This window comes from Manis javanica, chromosome 5, assembly GCF_040802235.1.
Source record: "Manis javanica isolate MJ-LG chromosome 5, MJ_LKY, whole genome shotgun sequence".
Classification (NCBI taxonomy): domain Eukaryota; kingdom Metazoa; phylum Chordata; class Mammalia; order Pholidota; family Manidae; genus Manis; species Manis javanica.
In genome coordinates this window covers 110,901,342-110,919,591 of record NC_133160.1, presented here as the reverse complement: position 1 = coordinate 110,919,591, position 18,250 = coordinate 110,901,342, and the positions used below count along the sequence as shown (strand labels likewise).

The following is an 18,250-nucleotide window of genomic DNA, read 5'->3' as shown; positions in this document are numbered from 1 at the left end:
CTCAACTCAAATCTCAGAGATCAGTTCACATCTTTGCTTTGTTTCTTTGTTTAGAAGATGATATAATCTGACAAAAACAACCGTAAACTCCCTCACCTCTCTCCTCCAGCATCTCCCCTTTTTAGGTGCCCTTTTCTCTCCTTCCTGTGAGAAGAGTGCTCCCTCAGGTCCAGAGAGCCTGTCCATCTGTGGCCAGAGCCTGTCTGTCCTATCACCATTGTCAGCTGGTCTTCACACTCCATTATCTCCTTGTCTGGTGACTCATCTCATCAGCTTCCTTGCCTCTTTTTCTTTCCCTCTCTTCCTGCTCCACCACCCCTTTCCTCTAGGGCCTTAGTGTCTTCTGCGGCCTTAAACCAATCCTTGTTTCTGTTTTCTCCTTAGAGTGCATCTCAGGTGCACACGTGGTGATCATCTCCAGGCCCTCGTTTCTGTGTGCCTTCTGGACGTCTGGTCCACAGGAGCACCCTACCAAAAAGCTCCAAAGGAAACCCTCTCTCCTCATTACCCCCACCCACGGGGTCCTTTTCTGACTTTCTTGTCCACTCACTACTGATTTTTCAATCAGCATAATTCAGAGCAGTTGAGTCACACCTGCTTCCCTCCCTCGCTACCTATTTCACATTCTAATCGTTGCCGCATCTTACAAAGTTCAAGTCCTTCCCTCTTATTCCCTCTGGATGAAATATTCTCTTGTCCTCTTCAGACACCTGTTGCATTTTAGGTGTGGCTTTTTTCCTGATGTTAGACCTTGTCACTGGCATCTTGAGGGAAGGGTCTGAGTCTGACTTGCTCTCTCTCCTGCAAGAACTCCCATAGTGCCTCACACCCAGCTAACATTCTGTAAATGTTAATTGAAGTGAACATTTTCCTATATTTAAGGTAAACCATGAGTAAAGCATAAACTGATGGGAGGCTATACAAGGCATCAAGATTCTGGGGCAGAGCTGGTGCTCATGTCCCTTGTTGGCAGCAAGAACTGGCACCAAAACTCAAGAGAGAGCTTTGCTCTTATCATGGGCCTGAAACGTTAAAGTCAGTCTGTTGTGCAGTTTTTTTTGTTTTTTTGGTCAGTTGGTTTTTTCAGGGCAAAACGATAGCTAAAGACACTGAAAAGAGGAGAAAATTTGTTTGTTTTAGGTTTTTGTACTAATTCAGAGCCCCTAACAAAAAGAACCCATGATTTGTAACAGCTCACGGGTGAGCTAGGGTTAAAGTCATAATCAAAAGGGCAGAGAGGACATTCATTTCTCTCCCATATCTGCATGCTGTTTCCCAGATTCCTTCTGTACTCATGCCACAAGTAGAACACCCTCAATTTTAAAAGTGGCATCAGAACTCAAATTCTGTACACACTTTAAAGGCCTTGAGTTTTGGAGTGAAATCATTTCTTTTTTCGCCTGATGAGGAATAGCTACAAGTGCTGATTATTTTAACTAATTCCATATGCGTGTAATGTGGTTGCATTAAAAACCTAATCGACTGACAGGGCAAGTCTCACTGTGTGTCTTAATTTGTCTTCATAGGTCATTATTTATCAGCTAAGTAGTCACTGCCCCATAAAACCAACATCCGAAGCCATTGCTCCAACAGTACACATTTACTTTAATATCGTCAAGCTTTTTTGACTTTGCTCTAAAGACATGAAATAAGTCATTTCATTGCCATGTGCCTTCACCCGCCATGACTGTGGGTGATCCTCACCAACCCTTGATGCACAGCCTTTGTGATTTGAAGGGAGCATCACACAATGATGACCACATGTGATTTCCTCACAGCTGCAGGGTGACACAGTAGAGGATATTGCAGCTGCTGAGTCAAAATACTATTTTTTATCTCTTAAAATTTTTAGCATGTGCACCTGCTGTGCATATTTAGAAAGTGAATGGATCCTCTGATTGCTTAGAAACAAGCAGTGTATTTATTTCAGCGTGAACTAATACTCCATTTCCAGGCTCCCTTGTAATGTGTTCATTAATTTGTTTGTTTAAAGTGCTAATTCACTGGGTGTGTTAGTAAGCAGGCACATAGAAACAACTGGAATTCCACCTGCCCTTCCCCGCACCACATGCTTCTATACCAGTAATCTGAAACAGGCAAAACACAAGCGTATCCTGGGTTTCTCTTCTTTCCTTGTCACCCTTAATGAATCTTATATTTAAAGACTCTTCCCCCTAATTGAAATAGGGACAAATAAGGATTTACTTTCTGAGTAGCAGTGGGAGGACTTGGAGAGACAGTCCGGAATAGGTGTGGTTTTTAAGCAATTAATGGGTGCACATTCACGAGACAGTTAGACATATTTGAGGTTAGCCTCCTTTTCTGATTACAGACAGGAAGTCAGATGCAGATTCCCCATTGCACAGATGGGGCTTTTAGGACAGGACGTTAATCCTTTGCAGAGACTGCTGGGTTGGTGGGCTGGAAACTTAGTTCCCCTCTTTTAGCAACTGGAGTCCTGGTACAAATGAAGCAGTGATGGTGTAGGCTTCTTCTAGTGTATTCTGTGAAATTCTCCCAAATATCACTCTTGGGGAGGAGTGGGGATGGAAGGTGGGATGAGGAGGATTATAGGGGAGACTCACTCTGGTTTGTTGGAATCCCTGGAAATACTGCTGTTTTATAAGGACACAAGTTCTGACAGTTGTGCTCTTACAGGGTGGGTCCAGCAAAGATCTAAATAGAATTTGACAGATGGTCACCACCCTCCAAGAAGAATCCAGAATGGCCTCCAAATTAGCTTAAGTTCTTAGAAAATATGCCCATAGGTTTTCCTTCCTGCAAGTGAAGTGGCTGGTATAGTAGCAGTCTCCCAGGACACAGTTGCCTCCTGCAGTGCCTGGAGATGGGGCTCATGCCACCTCTTAATTATGTTTAGATTGTGTAATTAATAAAGTTGGCTGGCCATGGGGCTATTTCTCTCTTCATTATCCCCAGCCCTACTGACAAGGCAGTTGTAAATTGTCTTGCACACAGCCAAGTAACAAACACCCTTTTCCTCTTGGCCTAAAGTGCATTTTGAAAACCAGGTGGTGTAACTCACAGGGAACCTTTTCGTGGGCCTCCAAATTCCCCCCAGTTTACTACTGTTTTGACTCCAATAAGTTTTTTCTTGCATTCAACAAATATGTAGGGGCAACCCACTAGATACTACTGATCTGGCCAAATTCTACTTTGGTTTAATTTTTAAAGGCATTTTGGAAGTTGACAATTTAAAAAAGGTCTTCCCTGATCATGCCTGAGAAACAAACCAATGGTATATTGGTTTTCTTTCTCCAGGGACATGCAAGATCTCTGTTCCTGGTCATAGCTGTCACATACTTACCTTATAGTGTTCTTGATATTTCTAATATGCCTCATGTAGCATAAGCCTCTTGAGAACAGTTCAGCAGTGGGACATTATTAACAGAGAAGGGTCCTCTATAAACACAATGAAGGACAGGAGGGAAGAGAACAGTTAAGACTCCCCTCTCCTCCGCAGCAAAGTTCGTATTGCAAGCTACTGAATGTCAGAGTTTTCTTGGATTGTTGGTTCTTTGCTATGGTTCTAATGTCTCCTCCCATCAATAGTCACCTTTCATAAACCAATTTCTCATTTAAATCTGTAATAGCAACGCAGAGACTTTAGTTGATAGACTGGCAAAGGACACATACACACAAACTGATTTCCAGTTGCCTTGAGGATAATTCCATACTCGTTTTCATGACTTACACAGTATTGCAAAACTGGTGCGGCCAGGGCCTGACTGGCTTTTTTGTATGTTCTTCAAGATCCATCCATATTGAGCATTTTTCAGTTTCTTGAAGGCATCCTGTTCTGTGGGGCTTTGGGTTTTTGCCTAAGATTTCCCTCTTTTGGGGATCTTTTCTAAACATGTTCACCCCTGCCCAGCTCCTCTTGCAGCTAACTCCCCCTGTGTTCATGTCTCAGCCTCCTCCAAGAAGCTTTCCCTGCCTCCTGGACTGAGTTGGAACCCCTGCAGACCTCCATGTCTCCTGTACTTACCCCATTAGTATTTTATAGGATGTTTGTAACAGTCTCCCGGCACTCTTGCACCTCAGGGTGTGCCATGCACTGTCATGTTGCTCGTCCTGCTGTACTACCTCTCTGTTGCCCTGTGACGTATGAATCAATTTGGAGAAAACCCAGATGCACAGCCCAAGTCCACTTTACCATTAGATTCTTGAATATTCTACTTGGCTGCCTCTAACAGGTTCCCTGGAAGGGGAGGGGTGGACCAAGTGAATGGTCTCTCTGCTCCTCCTTCTTCTGCAGCCTGAAGGGCTTTTCTAGGCTGGGGTACAGAAGCGCAGATTGAAGGGGTTATACTGGTAGGGGAAGGCCTAGGTCTGATTAGCTCCAATGAACCTTTAAGTGTGTGCTTTCGTCTGTCTTTCACCTGTGGTCTGGGCTCTGGGTTTTGGTATCTTTGTAGGTCTGTTTATGATAACTTTCTCTGGGAGTACATGATGGTCCATGTTTCCTGGCCTAGTGGGGGTTGGTTACAGTACATGAGGAGAGAACTCACTGGTTGATAACTCAAATTATTGTTTGATTGCACATATTTCATGCTCAATTATAATTATACATCCAGAGTCATTTCCCCCACCATACTAAAAGCTCTATGAGTACAGTGGACATTTAAACATTTTTCTAATTTGAAAGTGAGATTCTTTAAATGCTAAGCCTCACTTATAATAAAAGAAATGCAAGTTAAACACACGCAATACCAGTTTTCACCAATCAGATCAGCCAAGATGGTTTTATTATTTTTCAATTTCTTAGTATAGGCAGTTATGATCAATCAGTCTCAGGAATGGCTCTTGGAAATGTAAACTGATACAAACTTGCCAGAAAAAAATTGTAATACCTGTTATGAATTTACGTTCTTTCCTGTAGTGGTTAAAAGTGTATACTGTGGACTCAGTGTGGCTATGACACAGGTGAGTGAATGGCTTAACCTCTGAGCCTCAGTTTCCTCATCCTTAAACTGGGGTAATAGCATTGCCTACTTCATCTTTTCAAATGAGATCATGCATTTAAATTAATTGGTATAGTGCTTGATATACATTAAGAGCTCAATAAATGTAAGCTATAATAATATGAATTGCACTCTTTTGATACTGTTTCTTAGGATGTAATCTAAAATGCACAATGTCTTATCAGGGCCTTAATTGTAAAAGTGAACAAATTGGAAGTAAATGTTCAAGTATAAGAAATATGGTAGTGTTTTGTTCATCTATAATGCTGGAATATTATGTAGCCACTAAAAAATGATATTTACAAACAGTCCCTAATAGCATGTGGCATACTGGTATTGAGTAGAAAAAAAAAATTTACATGACTACATTTAATATAATCTCATCTATGTAAAAATCTATAGATGTAAAATTGTATAGAAAAAGAACTAAGAAAAGTGTCAATGTTAGTAGTTATTTACTCTGAAAGTCCTCTACTTAGAGTGATTTTTATGTTTATTCTTTGTAAAAATATTTTCGATATTTTCTTTGTAGTCAGCAAAATAAAACCTCAAGATCCCTGTTTGAGTGCTGCTTAGCCCCTCTCCTGCATGGCAGAGCACAGTGGGCCCCTGGACTTGGGCCTGAAGCTCACTTACAGGTGGTGTCCAGAGGGACTAGCCACTTGTAGCCTGTCACGCCTGAGTTCTTTCTCTGCCCTCGGGAACTATACTTTTCTGACTATAAATCAGAACCCTGGTATTAATCCTCAAGCCCTTGTTGCTCTGATTTCTGGCTTCTTTCCCTGTACATCATAACTCATTTTGAGCTCTCCCAAGGAATTCTCTCCTGCAAAGAGATTTTGACTTCCAAGCCTCTCAAGACAGAGGTGTTTCCTAGGTTTTAGGAATTTATTTTTCTTTTCTAGTTGGTTTAATAAGTCAGTCAACCTTTAGATTGACTTCAGAGCAAGATTTCAGAGCATATTTATTCTAAGGGGTCTTCTCTTGGGGGCTTGTATATGAGAGCTGGGAAGAGAGGTTTGCATGAATGCATTCACATGGGACCCATTCAGATTGTTTTTTCAGGATGAATCTGTTCATGGGATTAGGTGTCCAGCATGACTTTTAAAACCGTGTAAGAATGGATAAAGAATGAATATAGGTAGTAAACAAAAAGAGTTAGAGTTCAACTTTCCAGACTTGGGTAGTTAGTCTCGTTTCTAAGGTAAAATTAAAAACTAACTTGGACTAATGTGATGTTTTGGACAACCTGCAGTTGATTGTTTTATGTTTTCAGGTATCATTTATTGATTTTTCCTCATGTCTGGGTACTTGCTCATACAATGTGGTATGTCTGGTGATTGATCCTATGCCTTCTTAAGGCTTAATATGGAGTCATGCAGAGAGGCAGAGGCCTTGAGTGATTTGGGAGTCTCTGAAACTCTTGTGCCCTTTCTGCTGCCATCTGGCAGTTGTAAACCAAAATATGACACAAACCGCCATGTTTGGTTTTAGACCTCCTGAGAATGGGACTGGGTTAAGAGGATAGAAGAAGATGAGGGTTGTGTGGAACATCTACATTTATCAGTCAGGTAGAGGGAGAGGAAAGGGTCCAGTTAAGAGGAGCTTAGGATAAAGCATGCAAAGGGGGCAGGAAGTCATGGAGGAGGGGTGGGGGTGGGGGTGAGGTCCAAAGTGTGTGCTGCAGAGATTTCAGGCAGGTTGGGAGGCAGAGAAGTCCAGAGATTTGGATCAAGAGGCAGTCAGAGACCTTGTCAAGGCAATACCACAGTAGAATTGTGGAAGCTGAAGGCAGTGAGGTGAGGAATTAGGGGCAAGGAAGGTGGATGGTGAAGGGAAAGCAAGAGGCGGGGCTGATGTAGAGGAAAGCTTTTGTGGGGGTGGTGTAGTAATGTGTGTTTGGAGGTCGAAGTCAAGGGTGAAAAGAGGGGGTAAAAGATTCAATCATGTTGAAGTAAGGTTCAAATAATGCTGAAAATCAGATTAAAGATGTGCATAGAGGAATTAGCCATTTCATCCTGAGAGGGGAGAAGAAATGAAAGAAAGATGGGTCAGAAAGATGTTTGAAAAATATCGAAGGTGCTCGAACTTGATGAGCTGAATGAAGTAGAGGATGAGACACTGTGGAAGGAGGTGGAAGCCTGGGGGCAGGGTGGCAGTGGTCCCCAGAGGGGAGAGGGAGGGTTTATAGGAGCAGCTGCCATGAGAGTGAGAAGGAATGCCCATAACCTAGGTTTACACGCCTTGAGAACTGATTAATACACATTACACTCCTCATTTAAACAGTTTCTAGAGAGCCCCACAAGAGCAGACAAATCCATAAATATTTATTTATTATACCCACAGAATACTCCAGAGATCTGCTTTCTTTCTCTTCAAAGCATCCCCCTTTTCATTTCTCTAATTGCACACTAGAGAAAGCTTCAGTTAGATGCAACTAGTTTTTAGACCACTGAACACCCGCAGGTCTTGTTAATGCATGCCTGAGCCCAGAACTCTGTGTAAGCACTTGTTTGAAAGAGGAAGAGGCCATGGCTTTTCAAATAATGGAGCCTTGAGTCAGTAATGCTTCCCAGGTTTCTAATCCTAATATGTACATGTACCCACTCATTAAAGTAATCATAAAACACAGTTACCTCCATTTGCTCCAGCAACTTTCAAAGCTTTTTGAATCCCTTTTGCTCCTGGCACTGTGAGGGGGGCACAGGAAAAAGAGAACAAAAAGGTTGGCATTGTGTGAAATCATCAGAGGGAAATACCTTCCTTATCATATATTTCTCAATCCAGTGATCATTTCCTTTATAATTTACTGAAAGGCTATAATGAGGATTGATTTGGCTCTTAGGAGATCAAGAATTGTTCCTAATGTTGGCAAAAGACTGCCTGTAATTTGAAACTCCCAAGTTCAGAGAAAGGTCAGGGGGCTGTTAGTTTGCCTGTTGCTAGAAGAGTCAGCATTTTTTAGGAGGATGTTTTTGGTTCAACCTCTGGAGTGGCTATAAAGGTTCTAGAAAGACTTCTGTAGATGAGTGTATACTGCATATGGGATTGAGATCTGCTAATGCAGGGGACACATCTCACATGGGCAGGACAAGTATATCACTGAGGGCATAAAGGACCTGCTTTATCAGATTTCAGAGGTCAGGCATTCTGTTTTATAGATAAGGATTCATTAGTCTAAATATTACAAGAAATCACAATCTATATCTACAAGATTATGAGATGAAACAAGACATTGTATAACCAGAACTTTTTCTTCTCTTACCTAGGTCTTTACTCTTTTTTCATTATGGTGGGTAGTTCAGGATTTGTGGATTTTCTTCCACCTTTGGGATGGAGGATGATAAATGGGACTTGAAGGGTAATTACCACTTAAAAGAGGGCAGAGGACATTTTCATCTATAACAGGAGCTGAACACTATCCAGTTCTTTAATTAAAGGATGCCTATTATTTGGGGGAGAATAAGAGACAGTGTTGGCCATCCAGATTATTTGTCTTCTAGCTTTCATCACAACTGGTATGATGGAGCTTCTGAGAACTACGTATCGGGTCAGAAAAGGACTTTTCTACTTATAACTTTTCTTCATAACTCTACCTGTAGTTAAAGACTAAAATTTTCCACCAGCTCAACCCAGTTCTCTGCTAACCCCGACCCCCCATAGCAGTACGCGAGACTGGTATGCTGACTCCAGAGGCCGCCCTGTGGAGGGCACTGAGCACTGTGAAGGGGGATGCCCTGCACTAAGGTTCCCGGAGCTCTTGGGGGAGATGTTGATAGTATTGGTGATACTGTCGCTGTTAGTCTGACAGTTGTCTCTTTGCCCCTAGCAAGTATCTCACTTGCTGCCCTCATATATGAAGGTCGTTCAGTTGGAAGAGGATGAAACTCAATTTCTGTGCTGGGCCTGGCCATTTACTAAACACATCAAACACACAATTTGTACAGGTCCCAAGCTTCTACTTTTCTGACAGATGGTGCCTTTTAGCTGCTCTCTGGCTGGCTGTGACCTAGCAGTGGCAGTTACAGTCCCTTCTGCCTCTGATCAGACTTGGTGTGCATATCATCCATGCCTTTTCTGTGCTGCCCTGCCCTCTCCAGACTGCCATCCTCTGTGCCAGCACTGTGTGGCTGATCTCCACAGCCCTGGGAGCATCTGTCTGAGGTGCCAGAATGACCGGTACCTGCTGCTAGGGGACCACTGTGCTCCCAGTTGCCCTTCTGGATACTACACAGAGAGAGGAGCTTGTAAAAGTGAGTAAGTGCTGGACACAGGAGCTGACGGTGTCCGTGAGCTTCCATCTGGGCGGCACCTCCACCGTCAGCTTCCATCTGGGCGGCACCTCCTGAGAGAGGCAGGAGGCAGGCAGCACATGGGCACAGTAAGCCATATTGGCCAAGGCTCTTGTGTCGGGGATTTTATTAATGGCTCTTGGGATGCTGCTTCAAACGGTTTGGCTTCATAGACTCTATTTGTGTCCCTTTTCCCTTTGCAGAGTGTCACTCCTCCTGCAGAACTTGCCAGGGCAGAGGACCCTCCTCCTGCTCCTCATGTGGTGTCGGCCTCACCCTGTCCCACCGCGGCACCTGCAGCACCAGCTGCTTCCCAAGGCACTATCCCGATGACAACCATGTTTGCCAGCGTAAGTTTTTTAAAATGAACTTTCTCTCCTTTACTGCCCTTCTGGGTTCATCAAAAGAAATATGAAGTTCTTGCTTCCATATTCTCACCTGGTAACCTTTATTGTTTACAAAAGGAAGAAAATTAATCTACAGTGACATCTGGGCACCATTAGAAGATTGTAGCTCAGATACCAGCCTAATCAGAAGTGCTAGCCTAGGAATCTCCTCTGCAAGTACCAGCTGTGTGACCTTGGACCATTTAACCTCTCTGCTCTCTAGATAGCTCATTTAAAAAGCAGAAGTATTAGCCTGTTTCATTCTTATGCTTTCTCTCAGCAACTCATTCCCAAGATCCTCAGCAGAGAGTATAGCTCATTTTAGTAGACAGTGACCTAAGTACTTCCCTGGATTTAATTGGTTTTCTATATGTATTTGTTGAATACTGACAGTGTACAAGACTTGACATGCTACAAAGCATTCAGTTTCTGCCCAAATAGTAGGTTTTTTTTATCTTGAATGAGAATCACTTGTGTAGATGTCTTATTTCTCAAAGAAGTCAAAATATGATTAATCATCCAAGTCAGGCACAAAGAGGATAAATTAGAGAAAGGGAAAATCTGAGTAGAAAAAAATAGAAAATCCTTCACAGATGAAGAAACATTTTTGAGATAGGCTGAGGTGACTTATTTTATTTCAATTATAGAATTTGCAAACAAAATTCTGCTTTCCTTTCTCATTTTGAAAATGATAGTTAACAAATAGAGTGCTGCTATTTCAATTTTATGTCCCAGGAAGTACTACATTGAAAGAATTATAGTGTAGTGGTAAGAGTGGGCCCTAGAGTTAGGTGACTGAAGTTCAGATCCTAACTGCCACTTGCTAGCTGTGTGACCTTGACCAAGTGACTTAGCCGCTAGGCTTCAGTTCTTTTTCCATCCAAGGGGAATGGAATAGCACCTACGTCTAATGTTTTGTCACTTAGCACAGACCCTAGCAGAGAATAAGCTTTCCATATAGATTAGTTATTGTTGTCATCATCGTCATCATCTAGAATGAGAGGCAAATCAAGCAGTTAAAGATATTTTTACTTTATAGAGTTAGTTTATTACTGTTAGGTAATTACTGTTATTTTGTTGAGATGCTTGCAAGGATTTGCATTTGAAATGATGAAATGACATTATATGGAACTCACCATTTTTCACCACCTGTTGATAAACTAGGGATAAAAATCCTTTTGAACCAATGAAAAGGCTTCTTTACTTTTGTAACAAAAACTTTCCTTGATATATATCAACTGTCTGCTAGAATCTGTAGATGCTGTAACATGAGAGACACAAATGAAATACTTGTGTGCTCTGTTCAAGAGCAAGAGACTGTTGATGGGAAAATAGTGACTTAGATTTATGAGGTTCTTCACAGCAGTGGTATCACAGAAATAAAAGTTCAAAAGAAAAAATAAAATCCCTTATATGGAGTGTAGATGACAAAAATACATTGCATTGAAATATTTCTCCTCTGGGAAGCTTTTGCCTTGGTGCAGGGTGATCTCTCCACAAATGCATTTGCAATGCTACCATGCAAATAGGATTTCACAGACCATTTTAGTTAATGTAAGAATCTCCTAGCTTTAGTCCTTTGCTGAAGTCTAGTTTCATTTTTTTAAAGATTGAATAAAGCATGCCCCTAAATTGGGATATTGGAGTTTCTCATATGTAAAAATAATCAACAATGTCCCATTCTATAATAGTCATGATCATGGATGATTATAGGCCTGACAGTTTTAGACATTGTGCAGTAATGGGTTCTTAAGGAAATAAAATCAGTATTGAGGTGAGGCATTAACCATATTATAGAAGACTGTCAGAGCTAAAGAGCTGTCCAGTTTCTAGTTACAGAAATGTTTAGAAATTATATACTAAGCTCTAAAATTTAAGGGTGACCAGTTGAGGCAGGAACTTTAAAAAAGAAATGATAAATGAGTTTCTCAGCACTTGAAACCATAGTGCCTGGAGCCCAGGAAGAGAATGCCAGCCTGCCCAGCCAACCTTGTACCAATGCAGAGGGTTCTTCTTCACACCCCCATATGCCTCTGCAGGGGAGGGAGGCCAGGTTCATTGCTGGGGGTGGTCATTGGTTAGTTGTTAGGTCTTTCTCATTAGCCCTAGAACTTCCCTGTGGAGCAACGTGGAATAAGTCTCTTCCCTCATTCACATGATTACCTTCAAAAGTTTGAAATGGTCATTTAACTCTCATTTCCTACTTGGACTTCTCTGCTTCAAACACAAGTGGAGCCAGTGGAGTATTTAAGCAGAAATGGGTGACCCTCTCTCAGCTGCTGGTTTCAGAGGGAGAATGGGCTTAATAGTTCATGAGGTCCCTTCTCTGCCCATGAGCAATGGTTAAAGTACATCCCTGCTTCCCTCACTGGTTTCTGGGCCACCTGCTACCTGCTTCACCGTGCTCTCAGCACTTTCCACAGGGTCAGCCATCTCAGAGAACTGCACCTGGCACGCCAGATGTGGGTCCACCAACACAACTGCGGTAGGACAAACCCTGTGTGGTCTGAGTATCATAAAATGGGGAAAATGCTCATTACCCGCATTCCTTTGGAGATGGAAGCTTAGTACCCACGGGGCCCTGGGATGCGCAGAACTGCTCTGAGTGAGACCATTGCCTTGGAGAGGGGTGAGGGGTTCAATGAGAGAGGAATGAGAGTCCAGATAGAAATGGTGGGAGCCTCCTGCTTCTCGGAGACACTGCTGCATCCCTTCAAGTCTTCTATCTAGTCTCCTAACAGTTCAAAATGCTCGGCACCAATCCATTTCTTTTGGAAGTTACTGAAGGGACTGAATTATGCTTCGCGGTACCAGTGGGGAATGGAAGGTGGCATAGAAGGAGTCAGGAGCATGGAGACAGGCAGAAGCTTGAGGAAGTAAATGACAAGAAACTCTTAGCAGCCAAGATAGCATTCACCTGTCTCCTCAGGCCAAGGAACTGGCATTTGGGCCTCATTTTGCAGCTCCAGGTCAAGAAGGTGGGTCCAGCTGACATTAGTTACATGAAGGCTCTTCCATTTAAGATTATGATAGTTTCATTAGTAACCACATCACACTTTCAGTAAGTTTTTAATCAACTAAAATGCTTAGATCATTTTTCATAGGAATTGCTGTCTAAACAGGTCTGTGTTCTCGGCTTATGCAATTGGGTATATAAATTTAGGTCTTTACTTATGGTTTTGGTTATCACATCTGATTACTTTTAGTTTATTGCTCTAACTGGTTAACATAAGTTTGAGTTGTTCTTTGAGCTGGTGAAACTTAATTATGTGTTCACCCTGTGTAAGTTTATGTGGCATATTTAAATATCATTTGCATGATTTGTTTTCATTAAAGTCATTAATAACAGTATCAATCAAGTAAAAAATGAAGACTTCATCATAGTACTCTACAAAGGCACTTCTTTTACCAAGTACAAAAAGTTACTGGTAGTTTTTTGATTATGTATTTCAACCATTGTCAATCTACCTACAACTATGACCCCATTCCATTTTTGTATTCACAAGTTAATTTTGGGGATGTTTGTCAAATCCTTTGCCCATGTTAAGGTACACCATGGGTAGAAATCCTCACCAAAAAAAGGGGTTAAATAGTTTCATGCAAGTTTCCAAAAATTAAAATAGTCTTTTCTAATTATTTTCAAAGTATTTGAAAATCCAGTCTAGATTTTCCTAGGACCTTTAATTACCAATGTACACATTCTAATGAATATTTTATACCAATGGTATTTCTTGTAGGTGAAATGAGGACTTTGTATTTTCAGGGAGATAATTTTCCTGCACTATGCTACATGCTTTGATACTCTATAGATCTAAGGCTCTCATGATCACTCTCTAGATTTTTCCTCTGACATAGAGAAGATTTCAGAATGAGTCAGGGATGCTAGTGCTTGATTATTATATGGTTACAGTATCTGGCTTCTTTCATTTATTAGCAAGTGTTTATTGAACACCTATAATATGATAGGTGCGGGGGACTATTTCAAGGAACAAAATGAACCTGGTCTTTGCTTTCATGAAGCTTACAACTTAAAGTTGTTAAATAATTGCTTAAATAAAAATTGTTATGGATAGAATGAATGAAATGTCTAGGGTACCATGTGAGCAGTAGCTGAGAGATCTGTTCTAGACAGGAGAGTCAGGGAAGGCCTTCTTAAAGAAGAGACTGAAGATGAATAAGAGTTCAAGATAAGGGACTTGAAGGTTATATTGAGAGGATTCAAATATGCGTATTAAGATTTCTTGTGGAAAGAATGGAGGGAATGAGGAGGAGCAATATTTGCAGAAATGAAGGCTGGAAATTTTTCAGTATTGAAGAAAGATGTGTTTGTAGATGAATGTTGTCCTCTGAAACCTGAGCAGGATGAATTTTAAAAATCTCTCTTGTGAATACATGGAAAATAAAATGCAAGGAGGTCAAACTGAATATCAGGAAACTAGTTAGGAGACTATGATGGTAATCCAGTAGGAGATGGAGATGGAGTGGATGTGTTGGCATTTGGGGATATGGAGAAAAGCAGCAAGTTCTGAGAATCATACAGAAGAGAATTATGTATAAATAGGATCGAATGAATGATTGGATTAGGTGTGAGAGAACAGGAGGTGTTAAACAGACAGACTCCAAGGTTTCTAACATGAATAAGTGAGTAGATGGAGAAAGGGCTAGTTGTTAAAGTAAGGAAAATGGAAGTGTGAGCAGATTTGGGGATCATTCCTGAATGTCTGAATTAAGTGACTGCTAAGAATTACAACTGGGCAAATCAATAAGCTAGGTCACCTTTAAGTCCTTTAAAATGTGGAATTTCCTGAGCTCCACAATAAAGCTGATGCTTCATTTTAATCTCAGCATCACACAAAAGTCTGAACCTACATCATGAACTATAGCAGAATTGATTTTTAAGAAGTAAGGTTTAAATAAAATTCTGGACTATTATTCCAGAGATCCTGGGATAAATATAAATTCTGTTGCTAAATCACAGGCAATTTAGGTATAAGTTTTCCATTCTTGGGTTTATAATTTATCTTCTCTGGAAAATAAAACTACCCATTTTTACTTTGGAAAATAAGATCAACATTTTCTGTTTACATTGATCACAGGGGAGAGTTACGAGCCAAAATTAAAAACAGTTTGTCGCAAGCCTTTATTCCTTTGTGGTATCTGTCTAGGCTTGATCAGTGCTAGTTCTAATCATCTGGTCATTTTCTTCTCCTCTCTGCTCAGCATGCAATGCCCATTGTAGCAGCTGTGATTCTCAGGCCAGCTGTACCTCCTGCCGAGACCCAAACAAGGTCCTGCTCTTTGGGGAATGTCAGTATGAGACCTGTGCCCCACAGCACTATCTTGACTTCTCCACCAAGACATGCAAAGGTAAATAAAGCTCTTCCAGAATTGTACAGCGATTCTTTTACTCAGTGTTGCCCCTTTCCTATAGATATCCAGTTCCCCCATTGGGAAAATACTGTCATCATATGTTTTGACTCTCTCTGAAAGTCAAGAAGACATTATGCATGCATTTATTCATTAAGCCACTGATTTGTTTACGAAGCAGATATCTTTGAGCACCTCCTATGTGTCAGACATTGTGCCAGGTGTTGGTGACTAGACCAGAGGTGGCAAACTGGAAACACTCAGGTTATATTTGGTCCAATATGCATTTTTTTTGGCCTACCTAATATTCCAATGTTTTAAATTTGTAATTATTTGCCTTTTAAAAATCAGCTGACCTCACATACAAAAATTGAGATTATGTTTCTTTTTGAAAAAGCCAGGAGGTCCAGCAATATGGGATGTACATTTCCACAGTGCAGCAGTAGGTTGGAGATGACCATCTGTTACTTCCATTGGCTGAAGTATGATCTCTTCAGGTCCCCAGAGTCCCCTTCATTCCCTATTCTACCACACTAGTCCTATTTCAAAAATCTGTACTACCTTCCTGGGCCCTATAAGCGCTTGGAAGTACAACTCTAGATTGTTTTACTCTAAGCTTAATGAGGACAGGAGTTGTTTCTGATCTGTTCATCTCTGCTCAATGTACTTAAAGGACTGAAGACACAATCCCTGTGCTCAAGGAGTTTGTAAGGAGGTAATGTCAAAAACCGAATGCTTTTTCCTTGTTCTCCAATGGTTGGAATTCTTGGGTCTCCTGCTCTTTGAATGGCAGTGTTCAGCAAGGAGAAAAACAGTTGAAGAATGGGTTTTCCGTGTTCCTATTCCATTTCCCTGCTCTATTCCTCGATTCCATGTTTCCCCATCTCACCAGTTCTGCCAGCGAAGCTGTGCTCAGATATGGAGGTCAAACATGTGTCAAGTAAACTTGGGATGCATTAAAGCTTTGCAAAATTGTACACATTCCATTCCAAGAAATTCTACTTGGTTATGCATGTAGGTGGTCTGCTTGTACTCAAGACCACAGAAGCTTTGCTGTTTTTTTTCCCTTCTAAGCAGTGGTTGTCAGTTTGTGGTGAAAAACAAGATCATCACAAATCCTCCCTGTTGTAAGTGATTTTGTAACTGTGCTGACAGTTTTCAAGGCTCTGTTTTAGTCATTCTCCCTCAGGTCTGATTCACCCAAATAAATGAGTGAGATTAACTTCATAAATCTTCCTGGAAACACGTGTATTATCTTTCACATTTACCTGCTTCTTTGGGACTTAAAAATATTGCATCAAGGAAGAGAGAAAGGTGACTAATGAGAGGTTTCCCCAACTTCTTAGGGGGAAGGGAGGGTGGCGATGAGGCAGTACTAAGGGGAGATATGTGGGGAGATATGTTCTCTAAGAAAAACAGTGCAGCAGCAAACATTTATTAAGCTGTTACTATGTGTCAGGCACTGGGTTAACTTCTTTACATTCATTATTTCATTTCCTCTTCACCGTAGTCTCACAAGACAGGGACTATTCTTATCCCTGTTTTATAAATGAAGAGTCGAGGCTCAAAAAGTTTAAGGAAGGTGTGTAAGACATGCCACTAAAAAGCCAGGACTTGGATACAGACTTGCCTGGGTTCAAAACCTGAGTGCTTCACCACGCCCCCTTGTCCATCGCCCATGCATGAAGGGCAGACCTACCAGCTAGAGCTTTGCCTTGCAAACAGGAGTTTTCTGACTGTGCCAGTAATAACTCTAATAATAACAAAACAACAGTAGCAGAAGCAATGGGTTCCTGTGCCTCAGTGCTTGAGACTGACTCAATACTTCCCCTGTTGACCCTGATAATCTGTATTTCTGATGATCTCCCTGGATTATTTGGCTGTACATCAAAGGTTGGAACCCATGAGAACATAAATTCCTGGAAGACAGGGTCTGCCCATGTGATGCGCACCATCCAGGGCTGTGCATCCTGTGCGTGCTTGGTGGGTGAAGCTCCAGGTAAATGAGTCCACTCTACTGCTCTTCAGTTATTTCAGTACACCCTTTCTTTCTGAACAGCTCCTTTAGTCCCATTAACTTGTAGCATCACTGGTTCTTGCTGTCATGTTTGTCAACCCCCAGTGTTTGAGAGGTAGCTTCATGCAGCTGGTATCAGTGGAGGCAGCAGATGAACTCTTAGTTGAGTCTCTGATATCCTGCCACCTGTGAAACATCTGGAAGAGGTCCAGATTAGGTTGGTGGAAGCAGATTGGCCACTCCCTGTAGCAGGCTTTGCATGAAGACACAGTAGCACAAGTATAAAGAAGTCTGCGGCACATGGAAGATCAAATTGATCTGCCTCCCTGGCAGCCCCAATGACAAGCAGGCTCTGCACGAGCATGGAGGGACTCTTGTGCATGCCATGTCTAACCTAATTAGGAAACACTAAACCTCAGGGAGGTGTTCAGACTACTACAAGCAGAAACCTCATAAGAGCTCACTTAATCTGACATCTCTTATGTTAGCCTCACTTTACCCCTTGCAGCTGCAGTCAGTGTCCTCATAAATGAGTCTCTGGGACTGAGGGTGGACAGGAAGAAAGGTGATCTAATGTAGACTTTCTTTCTAGAGTGTGACTGGAGTTGCAATGCATGCAGCGGGCCTCTGAGGACAGACTGCCTGCAGTGCATGGATGGCTACGTTCTCCAGGATGGCGCCTGTGTGGAGCAGTGCTCACCATCATTTTACAGGGACCTGGGCTTCTGCAAAAGTAAGTGGCTGAAGCCCCTGCTCTGTGCTCACCCATGCATCAGCCTCCTCTGATTTTTACTGTTCTGAGAAGGAACTTGTGGCAAGTTTCTTTTCTGGCTTTTTATCTAATTTCTGGTTTCTTTCCGAATAGCATTTCTTTGTTATAATAAGAATATCCCTTCTTTCCTTCTCCCATGCTCAAGTACAACATTTGCTAACATTTGAGGTCAGTATGGGAATCTTGTGGCTATATGGCAGCCATGCAAAGCAGTATGTTTTGACCAGTACATTTGGATTTCCTTAAACATTGAATATTAAACATTTGGATTTCTTAAGCTTTTGGATTTCCTTAAATGTTCCTGATGGGGAGGTTTGTGGGCTCTGGTCATTTGAGTACATGGAAAGACCATATTGTTCCAGTATATGCCCCCACAACCTTGCATATACCTGATATCTCAGCAGTTCCTTTCTTGGTCCCAAATCCCCCTTCAG

General features: G+C 41.7%; 1 protein-coding gene across 5 annotated transcripts in view; it reads left to right on the top strand.

Annotated features, from left to right (window-relative positions):
• FRAS1 (Fraser extracellular matrix complex subunit 1) overlaps positions 1–18,250 on the top strand; it is a 445,842-nt gene that overhangs the window by 274,304 nt on the left and 153,288 nt on the right. For all 5 annotated transcript variants that reach the window (XM_073237418.1, XM_073237419.1, XM_073237416.1 and 2 more), the window contains 4 exons: positions 9,083–9,235; positions 9,478–9,624; positions 14,881–15,027; positions 17,637–17,777. In XM_073237418.1, coding sequence (XP_073093519.1) covers positions 9,083–9,235; positions 9,478–9,624; positions 14,881–15,027; positions 17,637–17,777 — 588 coding nt within the window. The remainder of the gene's footprint in view (positions 1–9,082; positions 9,236–9,477; positions 9,625–14,880; positions 15,028–17,636; positions 17,778–18,250) is intronic.